The 23,217-nt window shown below is 40.0% G+C and overlaps 1 protein-coding gene across 1 annotated transcript in view; it reads right to left on the reverse strand.

Moving 5' to 3' along the window:
* Positions 1-9,858: 9,858 nt before the first annotated feature.
* The window catches only part of TSHR (thyroid stimulating hormone receptor), a 76,863-nt gene continuing 63,504 nt past the window's right edge, over positions 9,859-23,217 (reverse strand). Inside the window, exons 9-10 of the mRNA XM_069783716.1 lie at positions 13,151-13,339; positions 9,859-11,577 (exon numbers count right to left, since the gene is read on the reverse strand). Coding sequence (XP_069639817.1) covers positions 10,167-11,577; positions 13,151-13,339 — 1,600 coding nt within the window. The 3' untranslated portion in view covers positions 9,859-10,166. The remainder of the gene's footprint in view (positions 11,578-13,150; positions 13,340-23,217) is intronic.

The following is a 23,217-nucleotide window of genomic DNA, read 5'->3' on the forward strand; positions in this document are numbered from 1 at the left end:
TGATTCTGGATAAATAACTATCAGAAATTATGATGTTTTGCCAAAAAAGATCATTGCAGTCTGAGCTTGTATACTGTGTAAGAGAAAAACAGCTTGGAAGAATGGCCTGTTTTTCTGGCCAAAATATTTTCGAAAGGACCCTAAAAAGAGGAGGGAAAGCAGAATGCTGACAAATTAGTAGCAAACTCAAGTTGAAACACAAAAAAAAGCTGTATTTCATCCCTGTAAGGAAAGATGAGAACATGGTAATTGTGAAGGTTAATTGTGCTCTCCCAGCTGTGCATGAGCAAAGTATTTCAACAATATTTTGGAGGCAAAATCAAGTATATTTAAAAATCTCTGATTTTTTTTTCTATCAGTTTGATTTCTTTATGGCTTTATTATTTTAATTGCAGAGGTATCAGAGGATAAGAATCTTGGGATATTAGCATAGCTTTCAGTATATCCCCATTTAGTTTCAGCTACACATCATTGCTTACAACTTGATTGAAACTGTATCGGCTTTGGAGTTCATGTTTTGTTTTTTCTAACCTGGACTTTTGTTTTTAAAATGCTCTTTTAGAGACTGAAGGTCTTGCTGCTTGTTTTCAGAGCAGACTATGTCATTCTTTTTCAAACTATTTTTTTCACCACTGTTGGGATTATGCCAAAACCACTCTAATCCTTTCAGATGTAATGACATCTATAGTACAGTCAGATGAACTGCAGTTGAACTATGTGGATATATAACATTCAGAAAATTGTTTTTATGATGACTTTTTCTTTAGAGTGAAGACTTCCCCAATTATTTTCTGTGAAATGCCTGTGCAATTTTGTCTTTTTACATAGTATAAATGTGCATGTCCTTGCATGACCTGAGAGAGAATAAATAATTGAAAAATAACACTTTGCATTACAAATGATACTGAGTTGCCCATTTACTTCCATAGGTCAAAACCCCCTGTCTGAAGATGGATGTTGGTGAACTGGTATTTAAAAATGCCTTTTGGTAATAACTATTTTAAAAAAATACATAGCTGTGTGTATTTGGTTTACACTTTCTAGTTTTTGTTTCCATTTTTAGTTCAGTTTTGTAAACAAATTTACTGAAATTATGAAAAGAGCAAGTGTTTAATTTCGATAAGTATATTTCAATAACAAATCCAAAACAAAGACTATCATTAAATTGTAAAAATAAAAAAAAAATCTTGTAACAGAAAAAATGTGTTACATGTGGACAGATGTGTGATTCTGTCAAGATAGAAATGCTTTTCCTTTGCTAGAGGTGCCAAATGAAGCAGAACTTGTACTGCGGACAAGCCCTCTAGATGTACTGGAACAGAAGACATGTCTGAATCCCCAGAGAGTTGGGATCCTGCTTTACAAGTGCCAGAGCTGGCAGGATTTAATGCTAAGGTAAAGAAAAACCCTTCCCAGCTGGTGATGGAGAATATGTTTTGGACTAGCAAAATAAGGAAGGCAGTCTTTTCTGCTAAACCACCTGGCTTCCTGATTTTTTCAAAGGCTTATTCCCATTTCTCCTAGGAATCCTGCTACAGGGTCCCAGCAGATAGGGCTTCTTGTGTGTCCTCCCATACCGACGTCTGAGGATTTCATCCAGATCTTTCCTCTTGGAGGAACAACTGGCTGACTCCGGGTGGGCTGTCCGGATTCAACAGGTAATGTGTTCCGGGAAGTAAAGCATTTCTAAAAAGGATGTGTCAGAATTAACCCTGTGGAAATTGCTTGTAGATTTTGTTCTGTCTTGGGTTGCCTTTTTTCAGAAAGCTCGAATTTTTGCAGGATGGAAGCTCGCTCCTTCTGAGCTTACTTTGTTCGAGCCTTTAACAAAGACGAAGCATTAGTGCTGGGAATAATATTTCTGACATAATATTTTCTGTGGACTGAATTTGTCTGTCTGATTAGAATAACTTTTAATCTTAAAACATTTAGTGTCTAGTAAAATTCTGTGTATGTGTAGAGAGTTGACAAATGGCTTGATAAGTGTGATGATGGTACTGATGTTAAAAATTGGTTAGCTAAAGAAGAAATATATTCACATCCCAGACACTTCTGCATATATTGCTTAAGTTGGTTTAGGGAGGGAGCAGAGGGAAGGTGGAGTAGTTCTGAATTTTAGCAGATCAAGTTGCTGTAAATGTTTATTCAGAGTATTTTTTGGCTTTCATTTTCTGTCCTAAATCATTGCCGTATCCTTAAACAGCTTTGTAATTTCTCCCTGAGGTTGCTGTGTGTATGTTGCCATGTAGCTTAAATAACTTTAGATAATAGGTGGAAAATGTAAACTCTAAAGTACTTCATCAAATAAAGCCTGGGGTTTCTTCCATAGTAGAGAAGGGAGATGCAAAGAGAATCTGGAAGGAGGAAACAGAGAGCACAGAGGATAAAGGTAAAATAAGGTAGCTAGCCTTTTAAAAAAATCAAAGATGGAGTGCAAACATATTTAGTTGTTGAAAGACAAGTGTATGTAAGGAATAAAAACCCCTACTTTTCTTTTTCCTGGACTTTTCATTGGAAGGTGCATCTGCCAGTGTGTCAGCCACCCCTCCTAATTGCCTTTTATCAAAATACACTTCTTGCTGCTTTATACTGACATATCATTGCTGGGTTTAATTGGCTAAAAAAAGAATTGATCTGTTGTTTCCACAGCTCCCTCTAGGCAGCAGCAGTAATCCACATATGATTTAGGGAATTCTTTCACTACAGTCAAACTGAAACCAGCACTGTACATGCAGCACAAATAGAACCTTCATGCTGCTTGGTATTTCAGTGCTATCGTGCATATGCCAGTCAGCAACAAGCTGTGGAGAAGACAGACATTCAGACAGTGCCTCAGAATTTGCAGTGAGAAGTTTTTTGTTAAAACCCATGTTACTGCTTGGATTTGATTTGTTGCAGCTTTGCCTTCACAAAAGACAGGGAGTGCTGTCATTTTTATTTTCAAAGAAAAGCCGCTGTCATTTCAGCTGAAACTGTTCAGCTGTAAGACAGCCAGGATGGGTTTGGCAGTCTAGCCTGTTATCAGTCTCAGTGTTTGCAACAGGGAGTCTCTTCTTGGCAGCAAAGTAGGTCTTACAAAAAGTATCACAGTATATATATGCAAGTAACGATCCAACAATTCCAATCACTTTGTAATGACTGTTTAGTGAGCTCTTAGATATGTGTTGTGAATGAAGCTGACATTCACAACAGATTTCTTTCTGTAAAAGAGAGAAGAAAAACAGAGAACACAGAGGAGACCCTTCATCACAGCTGCATAGTGAATAGCTGAGGATCAAAATGAGTGTGCTCCTCCTCCTGTAGCTAATTATTAACAAAATTTCATGACCTTCAACTGAACAGCACAGATGTGCAACAGTAAGGGTATGACTTCAGATGACCACTCATGCAAGGCTTGGCATTGCATATAATCGGGATAGCACAGAAAGCTCCTACCCAGAAAGTAGGGTAAGATTCAAGTTGATACATATTAATCCTGCAGAAGTTAAGTTCTTGGAAGGAGTAAGTTCTGGATGGCCCTGATGAGGTCCAAGTCCTGTGCTACAGTTGATGAGACTTCCATGTTTTGGAATAGTTACCCAATATTTTCAGGGTGGAAAATAAGGACAAGCAGAAAAATTACAAATTTCCACAGGATTGGTATCCTGTCTAATCTGAGAACCTGATAATTTGAGGTACTGTGGCAATGCATACCAATGTGTGTGCATGGGGAAGGGACAGCTGTGGGATGGGGATAGGAAGCTAGAACTGATGGGTTCTGCTGATGAAACACTCTGTGTATTGACCTCATAGAGCCTCCATTTGTTCACTTTCACATCGTGATTTCTAGTCGCACAAAAATAAGTCAGGTCAGATGGAAGTGACTAAATGGATCAAAAGTATTTCAGCTTTACGCAGATGTATTATTGAACCAGTGTGAATTCTAGGTTGACGATGCTGTCAGAATCTCTTAGTGTGCATCTCTAAGACCTCTTAACCATCTTCTGTTCCAAGGCATGATGATGGCCTTTCAACACCTTGTGCCTTAGCCCACAAAGCCTACATCAAAGTGCATATGTCATATGTTTTCAGAATCCCTACCAAGGAGGAGCAGAGTGCATAATGGAAAGACATGATAATCCAACTAATTTTGTGCCTCACTGTGTCTGATTTTAACTGCGACCCAGAAACCATTTGATTACTGAATGGTTTTAGAGTGAGGATGCCTGGCATCTGTTAGAAAAACAATACATATTATGCTGCTATTACTCATCAGTTTGCCCAAACAGCTTGGAAAGGAGGGTTTGGTTCATTTTAACACATAAGCATAGGAGGTCTGCTCAAATCAACTTCACTTTATAAGGAGTGTTTTTTGGTACAGGTTTTTCAAAGCCTATGCTCTAAGCATTATATTTAAATTATCGAGCAAGAAAGGAAATGGAAATGCATTTCATTTATGTTAATAAACCAAAATGCTATGATAGTGATTTGAAATTTACTTTTTATTACTTGTGCTATTTTCAGATTCCAGGATACCACAGCAGGGTGTGCTTTACTTTGACTATAGCTGACCTGTTGCAGATGGTGTCATCTAGAACAGATGCCTACTCAGTCAAAACCCCCACATCTCTCTATAGGTAGAGACAGAGGAGACTAGCAGAGGTCAGCTATAGCCAGTTTAAATTAAATTGCTCAAAGTTCCAAGTCCTCATGACAAAGGCTCCAGCTCAGCTTTACAGCTTTTTTCTACAGTGTCTGAGAATGAAGAAATATTTCATACTGTATGTACTACCAGCAAATTATGCAAATAGAATCACAGAAGTTTATGCAGAGAAAATAATAGCATTCTCTGCCACCCCGAAACAGGATTTTCTGTTCCCCAGTCTGAAATCTCGGAGCCAGCCGAAGCCCTGAAGAGTGGTAACATTGGTTCTTCCCATTTCTGTGCAGGGTTTTGAGAGGAGGCAGCTAGGCTCTGTCCTTTCACTTGAGCCATGAGGTCAAATCCATTGGGGTAGTGCTGTGAACAGGGGATATGCTCTTCTTCACTCAGCTGGGTTTTTTTCATCTGCATGGCCTCTGCGGTCAGGCCTACTAAAGGAAGGTGCAGTTGAAGCTGTCTTTGCAGTCTGAGTAGGGGAACTGCTTGAACACAAGAAAAGTGGCTGCCATGGAACAGACCAAAAGTCTTTTATCTATGCCAGAACCCTGACTGTGGTAGCTGCTAACAATGTGTGGCGAGCGAAGCATAAAAGAATAGGCAGGCATGTATGATACACTCCCCAAGTACTCCCTCCCATCTGCCATGTATTCGCAATTCAAAAGCATCCTGAGACAGACAGTTTTTGTGGTTTTAGTATTTTTCCACAGATTTCTCTTCCATGAATTCTGAGTATCTCCATAAACCCATGTGAACTTTATTACCCACAGCAGCCTTTGACAAGAAGTTCAGTAACTCAGCTACTCCTGCCTGCTCATGACTTTATCAAGCTTTGTCATTGCCCTTCTAGTCCAAGGAGTCCTACTTAGTGATTCCTTAGGTGTAACTCCAAGCCTTTCATTCTCCTTGCTACCCTACTCTGAAACTTTTCTAGTTCTATTACATAGGTTTTCTGGTGCAGAGACAAGAGCTATGTTATTCGAGGTGCAGATTTATGCAGTGATATAATAATTACTGGGTTTATGTTCTGCTCCTTTCCCAATAATTTAATTTGATGGCTTTTTTGATGTCCAGGAAGCATAAGCTGGTATTTTCATGGACTTCTCTACTGTACCCCTAAGATCTTGTTCCTGAGTTGGGATTGTCAGCTCAGAACACATCATTTATGATGTCAGTTTGTCTTTTTTTTACCATGTGCATCACTTTATATATTTATCTACACTGAATTCCTCTTGCCAGTCATTCAGTCTTAAGAAGTCTTCCTACAGTTCTTTGTAGCCGTCTGTTTTTCTTACTGCTCTGAATATCTTAATATTATGGCAAAGTGTGTTATCTTACTGCTCACTCCTTTTTCCAGGTCCCTTATGCACATACTGAACAACATAGGCCTCCTGGAAAGAACTATTTATTCCTTGTCATTTGTTGGGCCGTTGGATTTTCTTCTTGCCTGTGAGGTTAATTGTCCTAGCTGATGCCAGGTAGCATCTACAACTGAGAAAAAGCTTTCCTTACACCCTAAAGCTTCATGTAAGAGGGAAGCACAGTTACAGGCAGTGGCAAGGTGCACAGATACTGAAGTCAGCTGAGCTTTTTGGGACAGGGAGGGTATGTCAAGAGTTAACCAATACTTGAGCACTTTGACAGTTTTCAGCAGTAGGAGGAGCTGTCCCTCACCTGTTTTTTTCCAGGTAGCAAGGATCCATATAACAAAGATAACTTTTTTACCCCACTGATGAGAATTACCGAACATAGAATTTGGCAGCATAAATTTTGGAAAATATAGGACAAGGGACATTTGCTATGAGGGAAGACCTAGTGGGAGGGAGGGATGTTCTGTAATGTTGCATATGGACAGATTAATTTAGTTATTCTGAGAATTCCTGCAGTAGAGTCTCTCCACAACACAAACTTCTTATTACACAAGTGTTTTCTCATGAAGCATCCAATCCTTAGTCACTGTGGCTGTCACATACACATTAGGTTTAGAAAGGAGAATGGAAAAGATCAGATTCCAGATTTATTCTTTTGAAGAAGACCTCATGGCTGTTAGGTGATTCTTGTGATTATCTTGAATGTAATTAATGATGGTTTTGGAACCCCAGAGCTCAGCAGTACTACTACTGTTCCTTTCCCTCCCTGCTGCACTGAGATGGCCATGTAGGACATCCCTTTCCCACCTAGTGGTGGGGAAAAACCCCAAACCTCTGTCAAACAGTATGTCATCTGGTCAGTCTTTTTGGCTGTAGGCCAGCCAAGGAGAACAAGGAAGTTGAGTGCAAGAGAAAGAGTATTAATTTCTTTTATAGAAAAAATATTTTAAAACCTTCAGAAGAAACTTGCTGAGCCTTTTGCAATTTCAAACAAAACACTTTATTCCAATGCTCTGCATTATTTCTGAAGTATTCTAGAGAAAATATGTACTGAATGCATTTTGCTGAGACAGATTTAAAATAGCAAGTATTACGTAAGGGTATAAGCAAAATGAAAAATGGCTGAAGGGATTGATCAGAGCAGAAATGGAAGAGAATATCTATAGGATACAAACATGTACAAGAAAAAGTCTGGCAAATAAATTATTTAAAGTCTATTGCCTGGATCTTTCTAATAGCTTTTAAAATACTTTTTAAAAAATTAAAACACAAGAACGAATAGGCAAGACATAAACCAGAAATATCAAACTTTGTTCACAAAGGCAGTATCACAGAATTCTTTCAGTAGACAATAAATACATGCAATGATGGGAGATAAAAAGTTCAATAATGTGTAAATATATCCGTCATCCATTAGTAACAGCAAACAGCTGTATTCATTCGAAAGCATACTGCAATCAGTCCAACATACCATACCTTTCCAATGTCCTACTAGTTTCCATGGAACAAATATTCTGGTTTGTTTTAAGGTAAAAAGAGGTTTGAAATAAGCGATCCATGTTACTTTTAAAAGCATTTTTAAAATAAATGTTGATTAGTCTTTTCCTCTCTTTCTGAAAAAGAATGATTCAAGCTTGGATTTTCTTTTCCACTGGTACACTAGTATCTATGAACTCTGTAGCACAAATGTACAGTTTGTCCATTAGAACTTGATTGTCTTAGCTGCTGCTGAGATACTAAATAAAGGCACTCAGGAAACTTTTTCTCCCTTTAATGATTATTCCAGTATCAGAAAGGTGACAGAACCCGGGGGGCAAGGGTTGCATCTGAACATAATGCATTTTGTATGGGACTTTCAGACACGGGCAGAGCATTCCAAATGCACCATTTCAAGAGTAGGAAATTTTGCTGATCTGCACACTTAAGCTACTTTTATGTTTCTGATTAACACTGGCTGAGTCCAGATCACAGAAGAGGAGGTCATAAATTATTATTTGCGTGGTTTTCAGCAGTTCTGGTTTCAAAGTTTGCTGAAAATCAACTAAAAATGGAAGCCTGCCCTCCCCCAAAATAAGCAGCTAAATTAATCTATAATGCAATATTGTATATTTTTAATGGTGTTGACAATTTGGTTTTTTTTTTTTTTTTTGAGATCATCTCACAGAGTTGGTGAATCTAGGCCCTTGTTTCTGCTCACTGAAGCAGCCCTCATTTATAATCAAGAATATGGAATCAAACTGAGTTTGAATTGGGAGTATGTACATGGCATTTGCAATCATGCAATTTCCAGCTGTAGTAGCTAGCAGTTTGAAGGGCTCTACCATTAAATTTTTCTGGATTCTACTAACCCACACTATGAAAGATTGCACTGCTGTCTGCTCAGTTGAATTCAGTTCCTCAAAGACTGTAATTCCATTTAAAACAGTATAGATAGTACAAAATGAGCTTTAAAATACCTACCTGAAAGCAAAGATTCAGCCAATATTCTCCATTCTCATGGTATGCCTTCCAAATAGATGAGTGAAATGATCAATGGTAATCTTGGTAGCAGTCCTACAGAGCTCATCTCTACAGCTGGCTGAGAACAGGTCTGATCCTGCTGTCAAAACCAGGCACTCAGGCCACACAAGTATTAACAAGCAAGCTGGTGCAGTGCATCTCCTACCCTGAGTCCTGATGTCTGCAGGAGATGTGGAGAGCCAGGCCCTGGTTCGTTTGTTTGTGGTGTATGGATGAACTGAGCACAGCCAAGCTTGAATTTGGTCTGGCCCCATCTAGCAGCAGGTATGGCAGAAGAATGCTTTAGTACTTCACTGGAGCAAAAGGCTGTGGGTTGTTCCTTGTATCTGAGCTTTGATTTCCTTAAGCACAGTATGGAGAGTATGTGTCTAAGCTACAGACAGGCTATGGCAACCAGAAGCTAACTGTGTGGTTTATGTAGTTGTACTGCAGACATTGCAGAAGTCAGACAACAGATGTCACTACAAGATGGACAGATGTTCTTAAAACATGTTGGGGGAGCTAGTGGTTAGCCTTCAATTCAGTAACTGAAGGGCATGAAGTATCCTGAAGGCACAATCCATGAAGTATCCTGAAGGCACAATCCCTTTGTCTAAGTGTAGATTTGAGGCAGCTCAACATAGCAAGTGCTAAAAGGAAAGTCATTCTAGCCCTGTAAGAGAGGGTTAAGTAGGGATAACAGTAGTGGTGAGAAAGCAGTAGTTACAGGGTGTTCAAAGTGATAAATGTGCTCAGATAAAACAGTACTGGAATCAGGTAAAGAATGAATAATTGGGAGAAAATTTAGTACAATGTTAAGTTTCAGCCATCAAAAAAATACAAACATTATTAACCTGACTGGGTAGACTGGTCTTCAAAACAAATTCAAACTAAACCATCTCCTAAGTAGATTTATTAAAAAGTGAGCATGATAGTAAGGGAATTCTTGCAGCACACAGAGAAAAATGCCCTAATGTTTCCTACCTATAGCTTATGAGCAGCCACAAAATCAATGACATTTGCCTTTTACTGTTATAAAGGCAATATGAAGAGGCTTCTTTTCCCACCTCATGCAACTAAACCAAGAACTGCAAACAAGACTAGCTTTTGTTTTAGGTCAAGATGGCAGAAGCAAAAGGAATCTGTTCCATTTTAGGCCCTGGTGGAAGTCTTAGAAATTTGCTATTAGAAAACCAGTTGAACCTTTTGACACATAGGCAGTTGGCATTTGAGAACTTCAACCTCTAATATTTTTTTTTTCATCTCATTTTAATTATAAAACTTTACGTCCTTTTTTTAGTCATACAAGTACCCCCAAGTTTTATGCTTGGTCTCCTGCTTCCTTAAATTTTTTAGATGAGGGTATATTTCATATTTGCTGAGTTTACAGATACACATTTTCCTATTTAGATAAAGCATTCACATCTGCTTCCAGCATTATCATCAGAACAGTATCTTATGACCTGCACTGATAAGAGTGTGAGACAAGACGTTTGAATGAGTGACTTGTCTAAAAGAAGACCACTCTGAAGGTACTTTGAGACATCTCAAAGGATAGGCTAAGGAAAAATTATATGGAGAATACATTATCTTCTCACTCAATTCACTGTATGCACAACCACCTCATGACCAGATTGTGACTGTGATACTTTGAGATGTTATAGCTCAGTTTGCTTGCATTCTTCCATGAGAATTTGGTTCTGCATTGTCACAGCAGGAAGGTAATTGTTGACTGGGTCTTGAGTGCTTCTAAGAATCTGACCTAGCCCTCGGCTGATTCTCTGCCCGTAAGAGCTGCTGCTGTTTTTGGCTGAGATTGTCTGACCTCTGTAGACTTGAGCCTGATGCTCACATATACCAAACCTGCTTAGCAGGATAAACACATCTCTTCGGAAAGCTTTGGTGAAAATAGCATAAAGAAAGGGGTTGGCACAAGAATTGAGTGGGTAGAAGAGTACCAGCAGAATCTTGGAATTGGTGACAGTTATCAGTGGTTTGTTCATAATGGCAGATAAAGCATGGAAGGAGATGGGAGCCATGCACACAAAGTCAGTGAAAATCAACACAGCCATCCGCTTGGCAATTTTGGTGTCTTTGTCCCCTGACTTGTACTGAGGATTTCGCACAGTTACATAGATTTTTATGTAGCAGGCACAAATGATGACAAAAGCAATAATGTTACATATTAAAACAAAGACAACGTAGGCTTCAGACACTGGTGTTTCAGTGTCCATAGGCAAGCAGATGCTGACTTTGCTATAGCTGCTGACGCCAACGAGTGGCAAAAGGGCAAGAAGAAAGCATGAGAACCACCCTCCCAGCATGATAATCAAAGCATGCCGGAGGCGAATCTTTCGATCTGGGCGCATGGCAAAAGTGATGGCATACCAGCGCTCCAGGGTGATCACAGTCAGTGTGTACACAGAAAGTTCACTAGCAAAGACTGTGAAAAAGCCAGCTGTGTTGCAACCAGGCCCAGTCTGCCACTCTATAGCATGGTTGTAGTACTCTGACCTGGTGTAGAGATCCACTGAAGCGATCAGGAGGAGGTATAGCCCCATGCAAAAATCAGCAAAGGCCAAGTTACACATCAGAAAGCGTGGTACAGTCAGTTTATAATGGCTGGTGAGAAGTATGAAAAGGACGAAAATGTTACCTAGGATCGCCAGCAGGTTCACAAACCACACCACAATCCTCAGAAATTGATATCCCATTATATCCTCACAGGGATTAAACTCATCAGGTTCTGGAGTGCATATTACGTCTTCATTGCCTCCGCAGACGGGATAGTCATAATGACTGTCAAAGGTCTGGACATCTTCCATTTGAGGGTTCTTGAGCTCGTGGCCAAACCCAAGATTCCCTTCTCCATGCTCTTCCAAAAAAATGTAATAATGGGAATTTTCGTGAAGATTTGTGAACTTGGTGTTTTTGTCATACGCAGTATCAGTGTGGTCTGTGTATTCTTCTGCATAATCTTTGTAAAAAGGACCTCTGAGAGCTTTGACTGATCTTCTCTTACGAAAGCTGTGACTGCTGCTCTGGTTACATGTCAGGTACTCCAGGATTCTGAAAGAATAGAGGAGGAAATTACTGCTGGCATTTACCATCTGACTGGAGTGCAGTGAGTAAACAAAGGGAACACTTCAAAAACAAATCACTGTGAATGAAAACATAGCTATAAAAATGTGATCAGATATATTTCTGTTAACAGAACATATAGTGAACAATAAGCTTGAGTGTTTCTGGGCTTTTTTTTTAAACTATGTTTTTCCTTTCTCTGTTGCTATCACCTATCCCCAGTAGTAATTTAGTTTGTTCAGCATCCATAATCCCTCTTCCTACTTGGGATCTGCATTCTTAGTAGATAACAAGACTTTAACCTACTGTTTATAACTTCGTAGATAATACACACAGTATTACTTTCCTTTTAATTTTTGCTTACAAATCAATTTCTTCCAGAACTTCCATCATTTAAATTTCTAATCTATTTTCTGTAGGTGCTCTACAGCTAACTAGCGGTGTAGCGTTGGGAATCCTGTACCTCATGGTGTGATGAACCTGTATTTGTAGTTGAAAATTGTTCATACTTTTTTGCTAGGAAAAAAATTGCAATTTGGCATCAAATTTTTTGAGAACTGTGATCCACTGTCACATAACCATTAGCGTTTCTCATTTCCAGTAGTCTAGAATACGAGATGGCTTACAACTTGAGATTGCATAGAATTCAGTCTGAGACATTTTCATCTCTACTAATAGACATGCAAATACTTGCTTCTTTCCATCATTAGATTGTGCTGGGTTCTTTCTGCACATTCTTCCTGTCCAGGTTTTGAATCTCTCCACTCTGTTTTATTTCTGTCCTCACTTTTCCTAGTTTGTTCTAATTGTGAATGTTATTGCTTTGCAAGTTTATTATTGAATAATTCATATACTTATCATAGCATATTTTTAATATACTATGTATTCCAACCACAAATACTGCGGTACTGAAGACTGGGGCTGTCTTCCTAAATCAGGGGCTGGCCTGGATAAGAATTCTCTAAACCTTATTGAACTTTGGAGAAATTTACAATGGATTTCCATTCTGCAGTAAAATTCTGCTGCTAATCACAGTAAGTCATCCTCCCACCCTCCCCCCAGCAGGTGAGTCACTGTGTTGCATTAGGACATCTATAAATGTATTTTTTTCTTTCCAAAAGCTATCTGCACCTCTTCTGATGGGAGGCTGGAAATCCTGCTGAAATGGAATTTGAAATAATCTGTCTACAAGGTTATTACAGAATCATTTATTCTGAGCTTTTCAGTTAGAGAACATATGAGACATGAGGCTATAACCCCTCCAAAACTTCTTTTTCCAGGCCTTGCGAAAGCACATTCTGTGTTACAGCACATTCCCTCTTTTTTTCCCCTTTAATTCTGGGCTCAACAAAAGGAGGAGCTGTTGCAAAAGGTCCTACAAATTGTTATATTAAAAATTCTTTCTTCTCTCAGTTTGAAATTGTAATTTTTATTTCAAAGAATGTCCTCTATACCTAGAAAAATGGTCACAAAAATGCCAATAGATGTAATTTTATATTAATACTAAAACATTGTCTTCACTTACATACTTTAAAATTGAATGTAAGTTAGTGAAACTCACCCGCTGGTTTTTTTCCAGCTCTTGAAAGCACAGCAGTGACTTGGATATGATAGGTCAGCTCTCATTAGCTGAAGAAATACCTTTACAGCTGGTAATTTCTTTAAAGTCCACGTATTTTTGGCCATTAGTTCTTTAAGGCTTTCCAGTCCTTTGGCTGGAAGGTTAGCAACGGCTGTTCTGGAGACATCCCTAGGTAAAGGAAGAAAAAACCAAACGTCAGAATATCCAGTGACTGGATCAGAATTTTTTCAGATTCTCACAGTAATTGAGGGGTTTCATAGAATTCTATAGCAAAAATCAAATCCAGAGCAGGTAGGGATTTCATACCACTTTGCTAGGTTCTGATACCATTCAAATTCAAGTAGGATATGAATTCCTCCTGTGATTTTCTCTGTGTTTTAAAGCTCTTGTCTTTAATGTCTCATAGTGCAGAATATAGGTGACAAAGAAATACCAGGACTTTTAAAATTGCACCTTTCCAGCCAACCAGATACAAATGCATACACAAAAGCAATGTTTTAAAAATTCCTAAAGAAATCACATCTTCCATTGGAAGAGCTATTTTCCTTTAGACCCCTTTAGACTCATTTTAACCTATTGGGATACTTCAATAGAAAGTAATTACTAAAACAATGTTCTTCATAAACTGAAATTAAAATCTTCTATCTCGGTCAATCCTGAAACTCTCAGAAAATTTAGTATTATGTTTGCTGCTTTCTATTTTTCTGATACTGAGTCTACCTCAGCAGATACATTGCATAGTTGATGGGGGAGGTGAATTTCCTTTAGAACTGCCAGGTGAATGTCATCTGGTCCTGTTAGTGTTTTCCACCCATTTTTTACTTTTTCCCAAAACCTCTTCTACTGACGCTTGAAGTCAAGATGTTTTCTCAGAGTTATACACTGTAAAGAAGTAAACCTATAAAAAAGGTTCTAGTGTAGGAACATTGTGTGAGCACTTTCATCATGAACACCCTAATAATAAATAATTCAGCTTTTTTTCTATGCATTGTTTCCCAAGGTGCTGTTCTTATCCCTCTAGAAGTCTCACCCACTGGCTGGTTTCTTGTACCTAAAAGAAAATTATTACTAATCTTATGCTTTAAACAAATTTCTTCTAAACACTTGGTTTTGCTCTGCCTTTTTTTTTTCTTTTGATTTGCTTGTTTTTTTTTTTTTTTTAAATGAGTTAGAAATTGCTTCCCCTTTCTGCAGGAGGCCTTTTTTACTTCTAATAGCTTCTTTGCTATCATACATATTTGAATATGGCACAACTAGTTGATTCAACCACATAAACTTTTTTGTTCTTCTGGAGTCCCTTTTGATAGGTAGTGTGTGTTTCTACCAAGCCCCCGAATTGGCTCTTAGAAGAGTCCGAATGCTGCCTGCTATCATTTTATCTTTTAAAGAATCACAGACTAGTTGAGCTTCCAGATCATCCAGTTTGACCTCCCTGCTCAAATGAGGGTCACCTGGAGCAGGTTGCTCAGAGCTGTGCCCTGTTGACTTCTCAGTATCTCCAGGATTGGAGACTCCACAGCCTATCTAGGCAACGTGTTCCAGCATTTGACCACCCTCACAGTAGTTTTTTTCTTATGTTGAAATGGACTTTCCTATATTTCGGTTTCTGCCTGTTGCCTCCCTCGCTGGACACCGCTGAGGAGACCCTGGCTCTGTGTTCCCAGTTCCCCACTCCCCCTGCCCCTTTCAAGTATTTATACACATTGGTAAGATTCCCTTGACTCTTTTCCAGACTAAACATTTCCAACTCTCTCAGCCTGTCCTGCTATGACAGATGCTCCAGTCCCTTAACCAACTTAGTGGCCTGCTCCTTTTTGTTTTTCACTAATTTCCTCATTTTATAGAGCTCTCCTTCTGAAGCAAAACATCTTGGTAAACTAGATCTTTGACTAGATCTTACCAAGACAAGGCTGGCCTTTCAGCAACCCCCATGGGTCTCCATCAAGTCCTCATGGTGGTGGCAGCTACCTGCAGGAAGGGAACGTGGTTAAATGCTGTGTGATGGGAGGTGCTAAGACTTTTTGGAAGGGAAATGGTACCTTACAAACTCTTGGGAGTTCTTTTAAGATGTTCTAGCACAAGCATATGGAGAAAGATGATCCTATTTGTACAATGAATTGGGATTTCTGAAAATCCTTGTCAAAATCAGGTATCAAGGGCTGTTGAGGTAACTGATCCGTTATGTGACAAGGGGAATGGCTCTCCTGGATTAATTGAAAAAATAAAAGAGTTAGGGGAAAGCCTGGAAGCATATGATAAGTTTTCATGCTAGAGGAAGAATGGAGAATTAACTGGTATCCGAATATACACATCATTTAAGCAGAGGAGCACAGCGGCGAGGCCAGCGCTGGTACTACTGAAATATTCATAAACAGTCTGAAAAGAGAATGATAGTAACTGCAACAAAACTTGTTTCTGACACAAAATAATACAAGGTAGTGAAAGCTAAAGCTGATTGTCTAAAGAAGCAGAAGTATCCTGCAATACTAAGTGACTGAGCATTAAAATCATTGACATGATTCAATACTGATGAATGTAAAGTGCGTTTAGGAAAAAGCAATCTTAAGTGTACATGCATGACAATGGGGTTTAATTTGCCTAGCACTCGGGAAGGATCTTGGAGTCCTCTCTGCAAACGTCAGGTCAGCGCTATTTAGTAATGTTGAAGGGAAATAGAACGCTAAGAATTTTCAGGAAAGAAACAGAAAATAGAACAGAAAAACTGCACTTTGTAAATCTAATATGACTGCATCTATAAATACTATATGCAGTTTACAGTAAGCACAGAAAGCTACAGCAAGGATGATTGAAAGTATCAAATTGTTTATATATGAAGTAATAACCTTTTCTCTTGGGAAAAGCTAGGACCGGAAGCAGTAGGAGACTATAGATGCCATGTGTATTGTAAAGAAGGTGATTGGGAGTGATTATTCACTCTTATGAGACGAGTTTTGGGGCATCTAAGAATGCAAGAGGAGAGACTTAAAAATGAGAAAAGGTATAATCTTTTCACAAAATTGCATCATTAAACTGTGAAAGTTAGTGCCATGGCTCATTGTGCAGGCCAAATAACAAGGTAACAAGAAGGACAATATCCCTTTTTGTTTCGGTTTTATTCACAGTTGTGTCACGATCCCATCAGAAATGACTGGGTCAGCCTGGGCACAAGGGCTTGTGCCTTGGAAACAGCCAGAGAGGAGCCTCTGGGGCCCTGGGTGCACAGGAGTGGGAGCTGCAGCTTCTGGAGAGCTGCGAGCAGAAGGCAGCAGCCAGCCCAGGGCTCAGGTGGTGGAAACAATTTCCCAGGGAGCAGAGGGGAACATGCAAGACTGTGGCTACTCAAAGAGTGTTCTCAAGTGATGTGAAAAAGTCTGAGAGAAAGATCTGTTCAGTAAGAAGAAAGGGCTTGGAAGAATTAGTTACAAGACTACATCATTCCTGTTCTATCTTACCAAATCCTTTGAAGTGTTTTATGTATGTGTATATGAGTGTGTATTTAAGCAGTTAGGTATTGCCGTTTTTAATTTCAAAAACTCTGCTTGTTTTAAACTGGGGGGCTTGGGGAGAGGGTACAGGCACAGCTGCCTTGAAGTTCCAGTTGATTTAGGATTAATCGTGTTGCAGGGCTAACATGGTGGGCCATATTAAGCACAATGGTTCAGAAGTGTGGAAGTTTCCAAAATCCCCAGTTTGGGAAGTCCCTAAACGGCTGGTATGGTGTCTGGCACCAAGAGGTCTTGTGACCTCTCTGTACTACTGCTGTTGTGAATGGAAAAGCCTTCTGGGAGTGTGGTGATAATTTGTGTCCCAGTGGAAGATAACTTCTTAGTTACCCTACTTAGGCCCACACTTTGTTAGAGACAAAGTGTGTGTCAACTGGCCAGAGGGATTGACAGGGGTTTTTTTACTTTACAAATCCAGTCTTGATGATTCTCTATTCAGATTCACAATCTACTTCAAGCAGCATAGCAGCTGTCTTCAAACTAGAAAGCATAGGTTTGAAAAGGTTTTAAATTACAATTACTAATCTTCAGAGCAATATGAATCCAAGTAGTTGGAGTTTGCAGACTGTAGCATCTGTGTCTACGTTCATACAGAAGACACATTTTCCTAAATGATTTCTTTGTTCTGTCATTGTATGATCAGTCTTGATTTGGGGCTGCTCAGAAAAAATGGGAACTGACTACAGTTATGTCAGCTTCATTAATAGCTAATAACATTGATAACTAAGATGTTTAAACACAGCAACGCTTATATTGCACAGGAGAGTGTCTTGCTACTACTACTAAACTATAGCTGGTACTCTTAAAGAAACACAAGAGAATGGGCAAGAGGTCTGATAGACTTGTCAGGAGGATCTATCTCAAATTGAAGAGACTATAAAAGAGGTTAGGCAGGAAACTGATAAAATGAATGATAATGAGTCCTAAGGACTAGATGGTTTTCACGAAAAAGTTCTGAAGCAGCTCAAGGAGGTCGAATTGGTAAAAGAGGTGTGTAACCTCCAACTTAGCCCCCTGCAGGAAGGCAGCAAATGAGCCACCAACTAATACGATATACCTGGGGGAAGTCAGCATTTAAAGGGCTTTTGTAAAAATAAGTCCTGCTTTACAAACCTCTCTGAGTGTTGTGATTAAGATCTGCTCAGAATCTCCTGGGAGTTCCACAAGGCCTTTGACAAACCCTTACAAAGGCTGATACGGAAACCAGGCAGCCACGCTCCTTGTGGGAGATGTCAAATGTTCGGGATTATGGTAAAGTGCTAGCAAAATTCACTTCTAGCCTAGATCCAAACCAGACTTTAGCATTTAAGTAGCTGTGGTCTGGACTCGCTCAGGTACTGGAAGTGGTCTGTCTGCAGTAGGGCAGAGCTCTCCAGCATGGAGCATAACAGCAACCAAAGTGCACTCAACCGATTTGAACACTGTGGCTTGTTAGCCATTTTGTTTTTTCCTCACATGCTTTCTTATAAATCTCCTGTGACATTTCTAGGCTGTTGCTTACCTTACATGAAATTTACATGTTAGATTGAATGTTGCAGAGACATTGGCTAGCTTCAGATGAATGTGAGAATAAAACATAGCTTATGATTTAAGAGATGTTGTTTTCTGAACCAACTGTATATATATGATACAAGTGTTAAACAGATACTTAGCTGCTCAGATTTGATTTTTTTTTTTCATGGGTTATTTTTTGGTCTAATTCTTCATTGTTTTTATGAAGTCAGAAGTTCAGAACTAGATATAAGGGATAATAGCTTTTGTCAATAATCATTTTCACAGCTGGAAATATGCAATTGTAGTATGAAATCAAGTATTAATGAGAATTTAAAAGACAGATAATTGAGAAAATGAGAGTGAATGCATCAGTACCATTGGGAATTTTTACCTAATCATATACAGATTTCTGAGTACTGCAATACTACAATAGTTAAAAAAGCACAAAATATATAATAGATGGGCTTAGACTACAGATATTATTTATACCTACTGAAAGATTCTTTAAATCCACAAATTTGCATTGTTTGATTAGCAGAATGCAGAGTGCTCCTGTTGCCTGAAGACTTGGTTGTGCCCAGTGACAGGAACAGAACAGAACCTCGTAAGGTAGGACCCATTACTAGATTGGGAAATGATGCTTTAAAGAGCACTTCTGCTTTCTAAAGATAATTAATTACTCACATGTATCTTGTGCAACAGTTAGTAATGTTTTGAATTTGGACTGTATGTTTTTGCAAAAGCTAATTGAATAATGAGCCTGATTGTATTTTTGTTGTACTCTGTTGAACTTGTGCTTTAGGCAGCAGCTCTTGTTGGTGCATTTAGTACACCACGTCCACGGAGTTGCTGAATCCTAGCCAAGATTTCATTTTTAGGTGAAGAGCAATGTACTGTCATTATACTGTTGAAACAGTTTTCTAAAGAAAGCAATCTATGTATACATCCACATACATCTGAATATACAGCAGTGACAAAGGAATCGGAATTATGGGCATCTGTTCTCCTCTATTCAGTGATCATATTCCCCACTTCCTCTGCTATTGTAAACTGCAAATTTAAAAAAAAAATATTACCTAATCTTTTAATACCTACTTAAATATACCATCTAACTAGGTGGTCTGAGAGCATGGCCAAACTCACACAGCATACATATAGCCAAGGCACAATTCTTTGTAGTTAAATCTTTCTCATTGGCTTTCTTTAAAGCCAAAATGGAAGAAAATTACCCTGTTAGGGTGGATCCAAGGTCAGTATTTCAGCCTTTAAGTTGCTGTTGCTGCTGAAATCCTGATCAGAAAAAAAAGAGTAAATGGTAGATCTGTAGGGCAGATGTTCCATCAACTGTAAATTCTTATTTCACTTCAAGAGGGCATAAAGGGAACTCCAGAGACGAAGAGTTCTGCCAGCTTGGTAGGGAGGCAAGACAGAGTCTCTTTTTTGAGCTCCATAAACGTTCCTTTTTTTTTTTTTTTCCCCCTCCATACTGCTTCCACTGTAAGCAATGCCATTCATTGCCCCAGAAGAAGGAATATTTATCTTCTGGTAATTGTTTTCCACAGAGTTAATTTTCAAGAGGAAACAGTATTGTAAGTAGAACTTTCTTTTTGAGGAATATGCAATGTCCACAAATTCCCATGCCAGCTAACAACAGCTAGATGCCTGAACCAAAAATGACTTGGCTTATTTTAATAAATAATTTGTTAAGTTGTTTATACTACTGAAGGGGCATATGGAAGGGCTGTATTGGTCAGACTTCTCAGCCTATTATGGAAGTTGACAAATCTCTGGTCTCTATAATTAGTTCATTAATATTAGTCTTGATGGTACAGTGCGTGTGTGTGTAATAAAGCACCAACTGGAAGCACATTTCTGTTTCCTGTGGGAGATTTTAATGGTCATTGACATGACAAAACAATAAATAGTAGGGTTTCACTCAATTTTCATTCATTTTCGTAATAAATTTCATTCAGCCTTCTTAAGGCAGTGCATATTTGGGAGTTTCAGAAACTATTTTGTTCCTGTTAATTCCTGAATGTCAACTAAGAGATCTGTTCAGGTGGAAGGATTCTGCTCTAAAGCGTTGCTGGAAGATACCTCGCTTTGTAACAAACCTTTCCTATGTCACACATGAAAAATAATTCCTGGTAATCCATGGGTAACAGAAGTCCCTAAAGCTGCTATTAAAATTAAATTAAAATTTAATAATATGTTGCACCCTTCTGTACTGGTTTTGGCTGGGATAGAGTTAATTTTCTTCACAGTAGTTAGTATGGGGCTATGTTTTGGATTTGTGATGAAAACAGTGTTGACAGCACAGGGATGTTTTCATTACTGCTGAGCAGTGCTTACACAGAGCCAAGGCCTTTTCTGCTTCTCACCCCACCCCACCAGCGAGGAGGCTGGGGGTGCACAAGAAATTGGGAGGGGATACAGCCGGGACAGCTGACCCCAACTGACCCCAGGGATATCCCAGACCGTAACACATCATGCTGAGCAATAAAAACTGGGTGGAAGTTTGCTGGGGCTGCTGTTGCTCAGGGACTGAGCATCGGTAGGTTGGTGGTAAGCAATTGTTTTTGTTGCATCACTTGTTTTTCTTGGGTTTGGTTGTTTTTTCCCTGTCTTTTTTTTAATTATTAAATTGTCTTTATCTCAACCCATCTTATCACTTCTACCCTTCCAGTTCCAGTGGGTGTGGGGTGAGCAAGTGGCTATGTGGAGCTGAGCTGCAGTCCAGGGTTAAACCACAACACCTTCCTAGGATCTATAGCTTAGGACTAGGAAGTCAAAGGATCATGATGTGAAATACTCTGACTTTTTAAATTGCTGTTGGTTTACTGTTTCTTACATGCCATTTTATGCCTTCTGCCTTTGAGAAGCAATACCTCTCTCTCTAATGTCACTATAGTACCACATATCGCTCCAATTATAAATACTGCTAGGACTATTGTTAGCCATGGAGGTATATCATTCTAATGGGAGATGGATAACTGGCTCTTTAGACTGCAAATGTGTATTGGGTTTGCATGGCAAGGTTTTAGTAGCGGGGGTTTACAGGTGTGGTTTCTGTGAGAAGCTGCCAGAAGCTTCCCCCATGTCTGACAGAGCCAATGCCAGCTGGCTCCAGGATGGACCTGCCACTGGCCAAGGCCGGAGCCCATCAGCGATGGTGGTAGCGCCTCTGGGATAGCATACTTAAAAAGGGGAAAAAAAACCCTGTGCAACTGCAGCTGCGGGGGAGGAGTGAGAACACGTGAGAGAAGCAACCCTGCAGACCCCAAGGTCAGTGCAGAAGGAGGGGGAGGAGATGCTCCAGGCGCCAGAGCAGAGATTCCCCTGCAGCCTGTGGGGAAGACCATGGTGAGGCAGGCTGTCCCCCCTGCAGCCCAGGGAGGTCCATGGTGGAGCAGATCTCCACCTGCAGCCCGTGGAGGACCCCACACTGGAGCAGGTGGGTGCCCAAAGGAGGCTGTGACCCTGTGGGAAGCCTGTGCTGGAGCAGGCTCCTGGCAGGACCTGTTTCCCCATGGAGAGAGGAGCCCATGCTGGAGCAGGTTTTTTGCTAGGACTTGTGACCCTGTGGGGGACCTACGCTGGAGCAGTCTGTGCCTGAAGGACTGCAGCCTGCAGAAGGGACTCATGCTGGACCACTTTGTGAAGAACTGCAGCCTGTGGGAAGGACTTGCATTGGAGAAGTTCGTGGAGGACTGTCTCCCGTGGGAGGGACCCCACGCTGGAGCAGGGGAAGAGTGTGAGGAGTCCTGCCCCTGAGGAAGATGGACCAGCAGAAACAATGTGTGATGAAATGACCACAACCCCCATTCCCTGTCCCCCTGTGCTGCTGTGGTGAGGAGGTAGAGAAAATTGGGAGTGGAGTTGAGCCTGGGAAGGAGGGAGGAGTGGGGGGAAGGTGTTTTGAGATTTGGTTTTATTTCTCATTACCCTACTCTGATTGGATTGGTAATAAATTAATTTTCCCCAAGTCGAGTCTTTTTTTCCCATGATGGTGATTGGTGAGTGATCTCTCCCTGTCCTTACCTCAACCCACAAGCCTTTTGTTATATTATTCTCTCCCTTGTCCAGCTGAGGAGGGGGAGTGATAGAGCAGCTTTGGTGGGCACCTGGTATCCAGCCAGGATCAAGCCACCACAAAATGTAAAACATGTCCTGAGATCAAGGATATATATAGCTGGGCTAGCACATAAAAGATTAGAAAAATTTCAAGTAATTTGAGAAATCTAACTTGAAACACTGTGAAAACACAGAGTGAGAAGGAAGTTCTTTACAGCTATATATGCATGTCCTAGGAAGTCACCTCTAGTCCCTAAACCAAGAGGTTTCACATAGCTCACACACATCAAAGCTAGCCCTTGCAGAGTGAGCTTACCTGGCAACATTATTATAGCATATGATTACCTCACTACCCTTTGCAGCATGTCATTACTTGTTCACCTGTATAGCATAACAACAACCCTAGTGCTTTAAATACCCACAGTAACTCCAGGAGTCAAAATCTGTGCTGCTGCAAGCTCTCACCTCCCTTAGACTTAAGATCCCAAGTGCTTTATCTTCTGCCATCCCTAGGAAGGAGCTTTTCAACCCATTGTGCCACCTGTAGCCTCAGAGGGAAGATGTGCAGTGAGCTGTATGAGACCCCAAACGTAACAGAAGGGTGCACCTTGCTTTGAGACTGTGTATTTATTGTGACAAAGTAGTATCGTAATGGAAATACGGTGTCCGGGTAAAGCTGCGTCAACTGAAAGGTGTCTTTCTGGCCAGGAACAAAATGAGAAAGGGCTTCTCTGGTGCCATGTGCAATATTAAGAAAAAGTCTCATTAGCCAAATACTAATGAAAAAGGCTTACTCAGCACCAACACAGTCTCTGTCACAGTTCTCCAACAATGAGCATCTTAGTTCAGGGGTGGGTGGCGTAAGCCCTCCTGAAAGCAGAAGCAGTGGAAATGAAGGCGAGTAAGGAGGAAGAGGAGCAATAGCCTCCACAAAGGCTCCCTGAGCAGGTGGTTTAACAGCCCCTTTGTGAGCTT

The sequence above is a fragment of the Haliaeetus albicilla genome, chromosome 5 (genome assembly GCF_947461875.1).
Source record: "Haliaeetus albicilla chromosome 5, bHalAlb1.1, whole genome shotgun sequence".
Lineage (NCBI taxonomy): Eukaryota > Metazoa > Chordata > Aves > Accipitriformes > Accipitridae > Haliaeetus > Haliaeetus albicilla.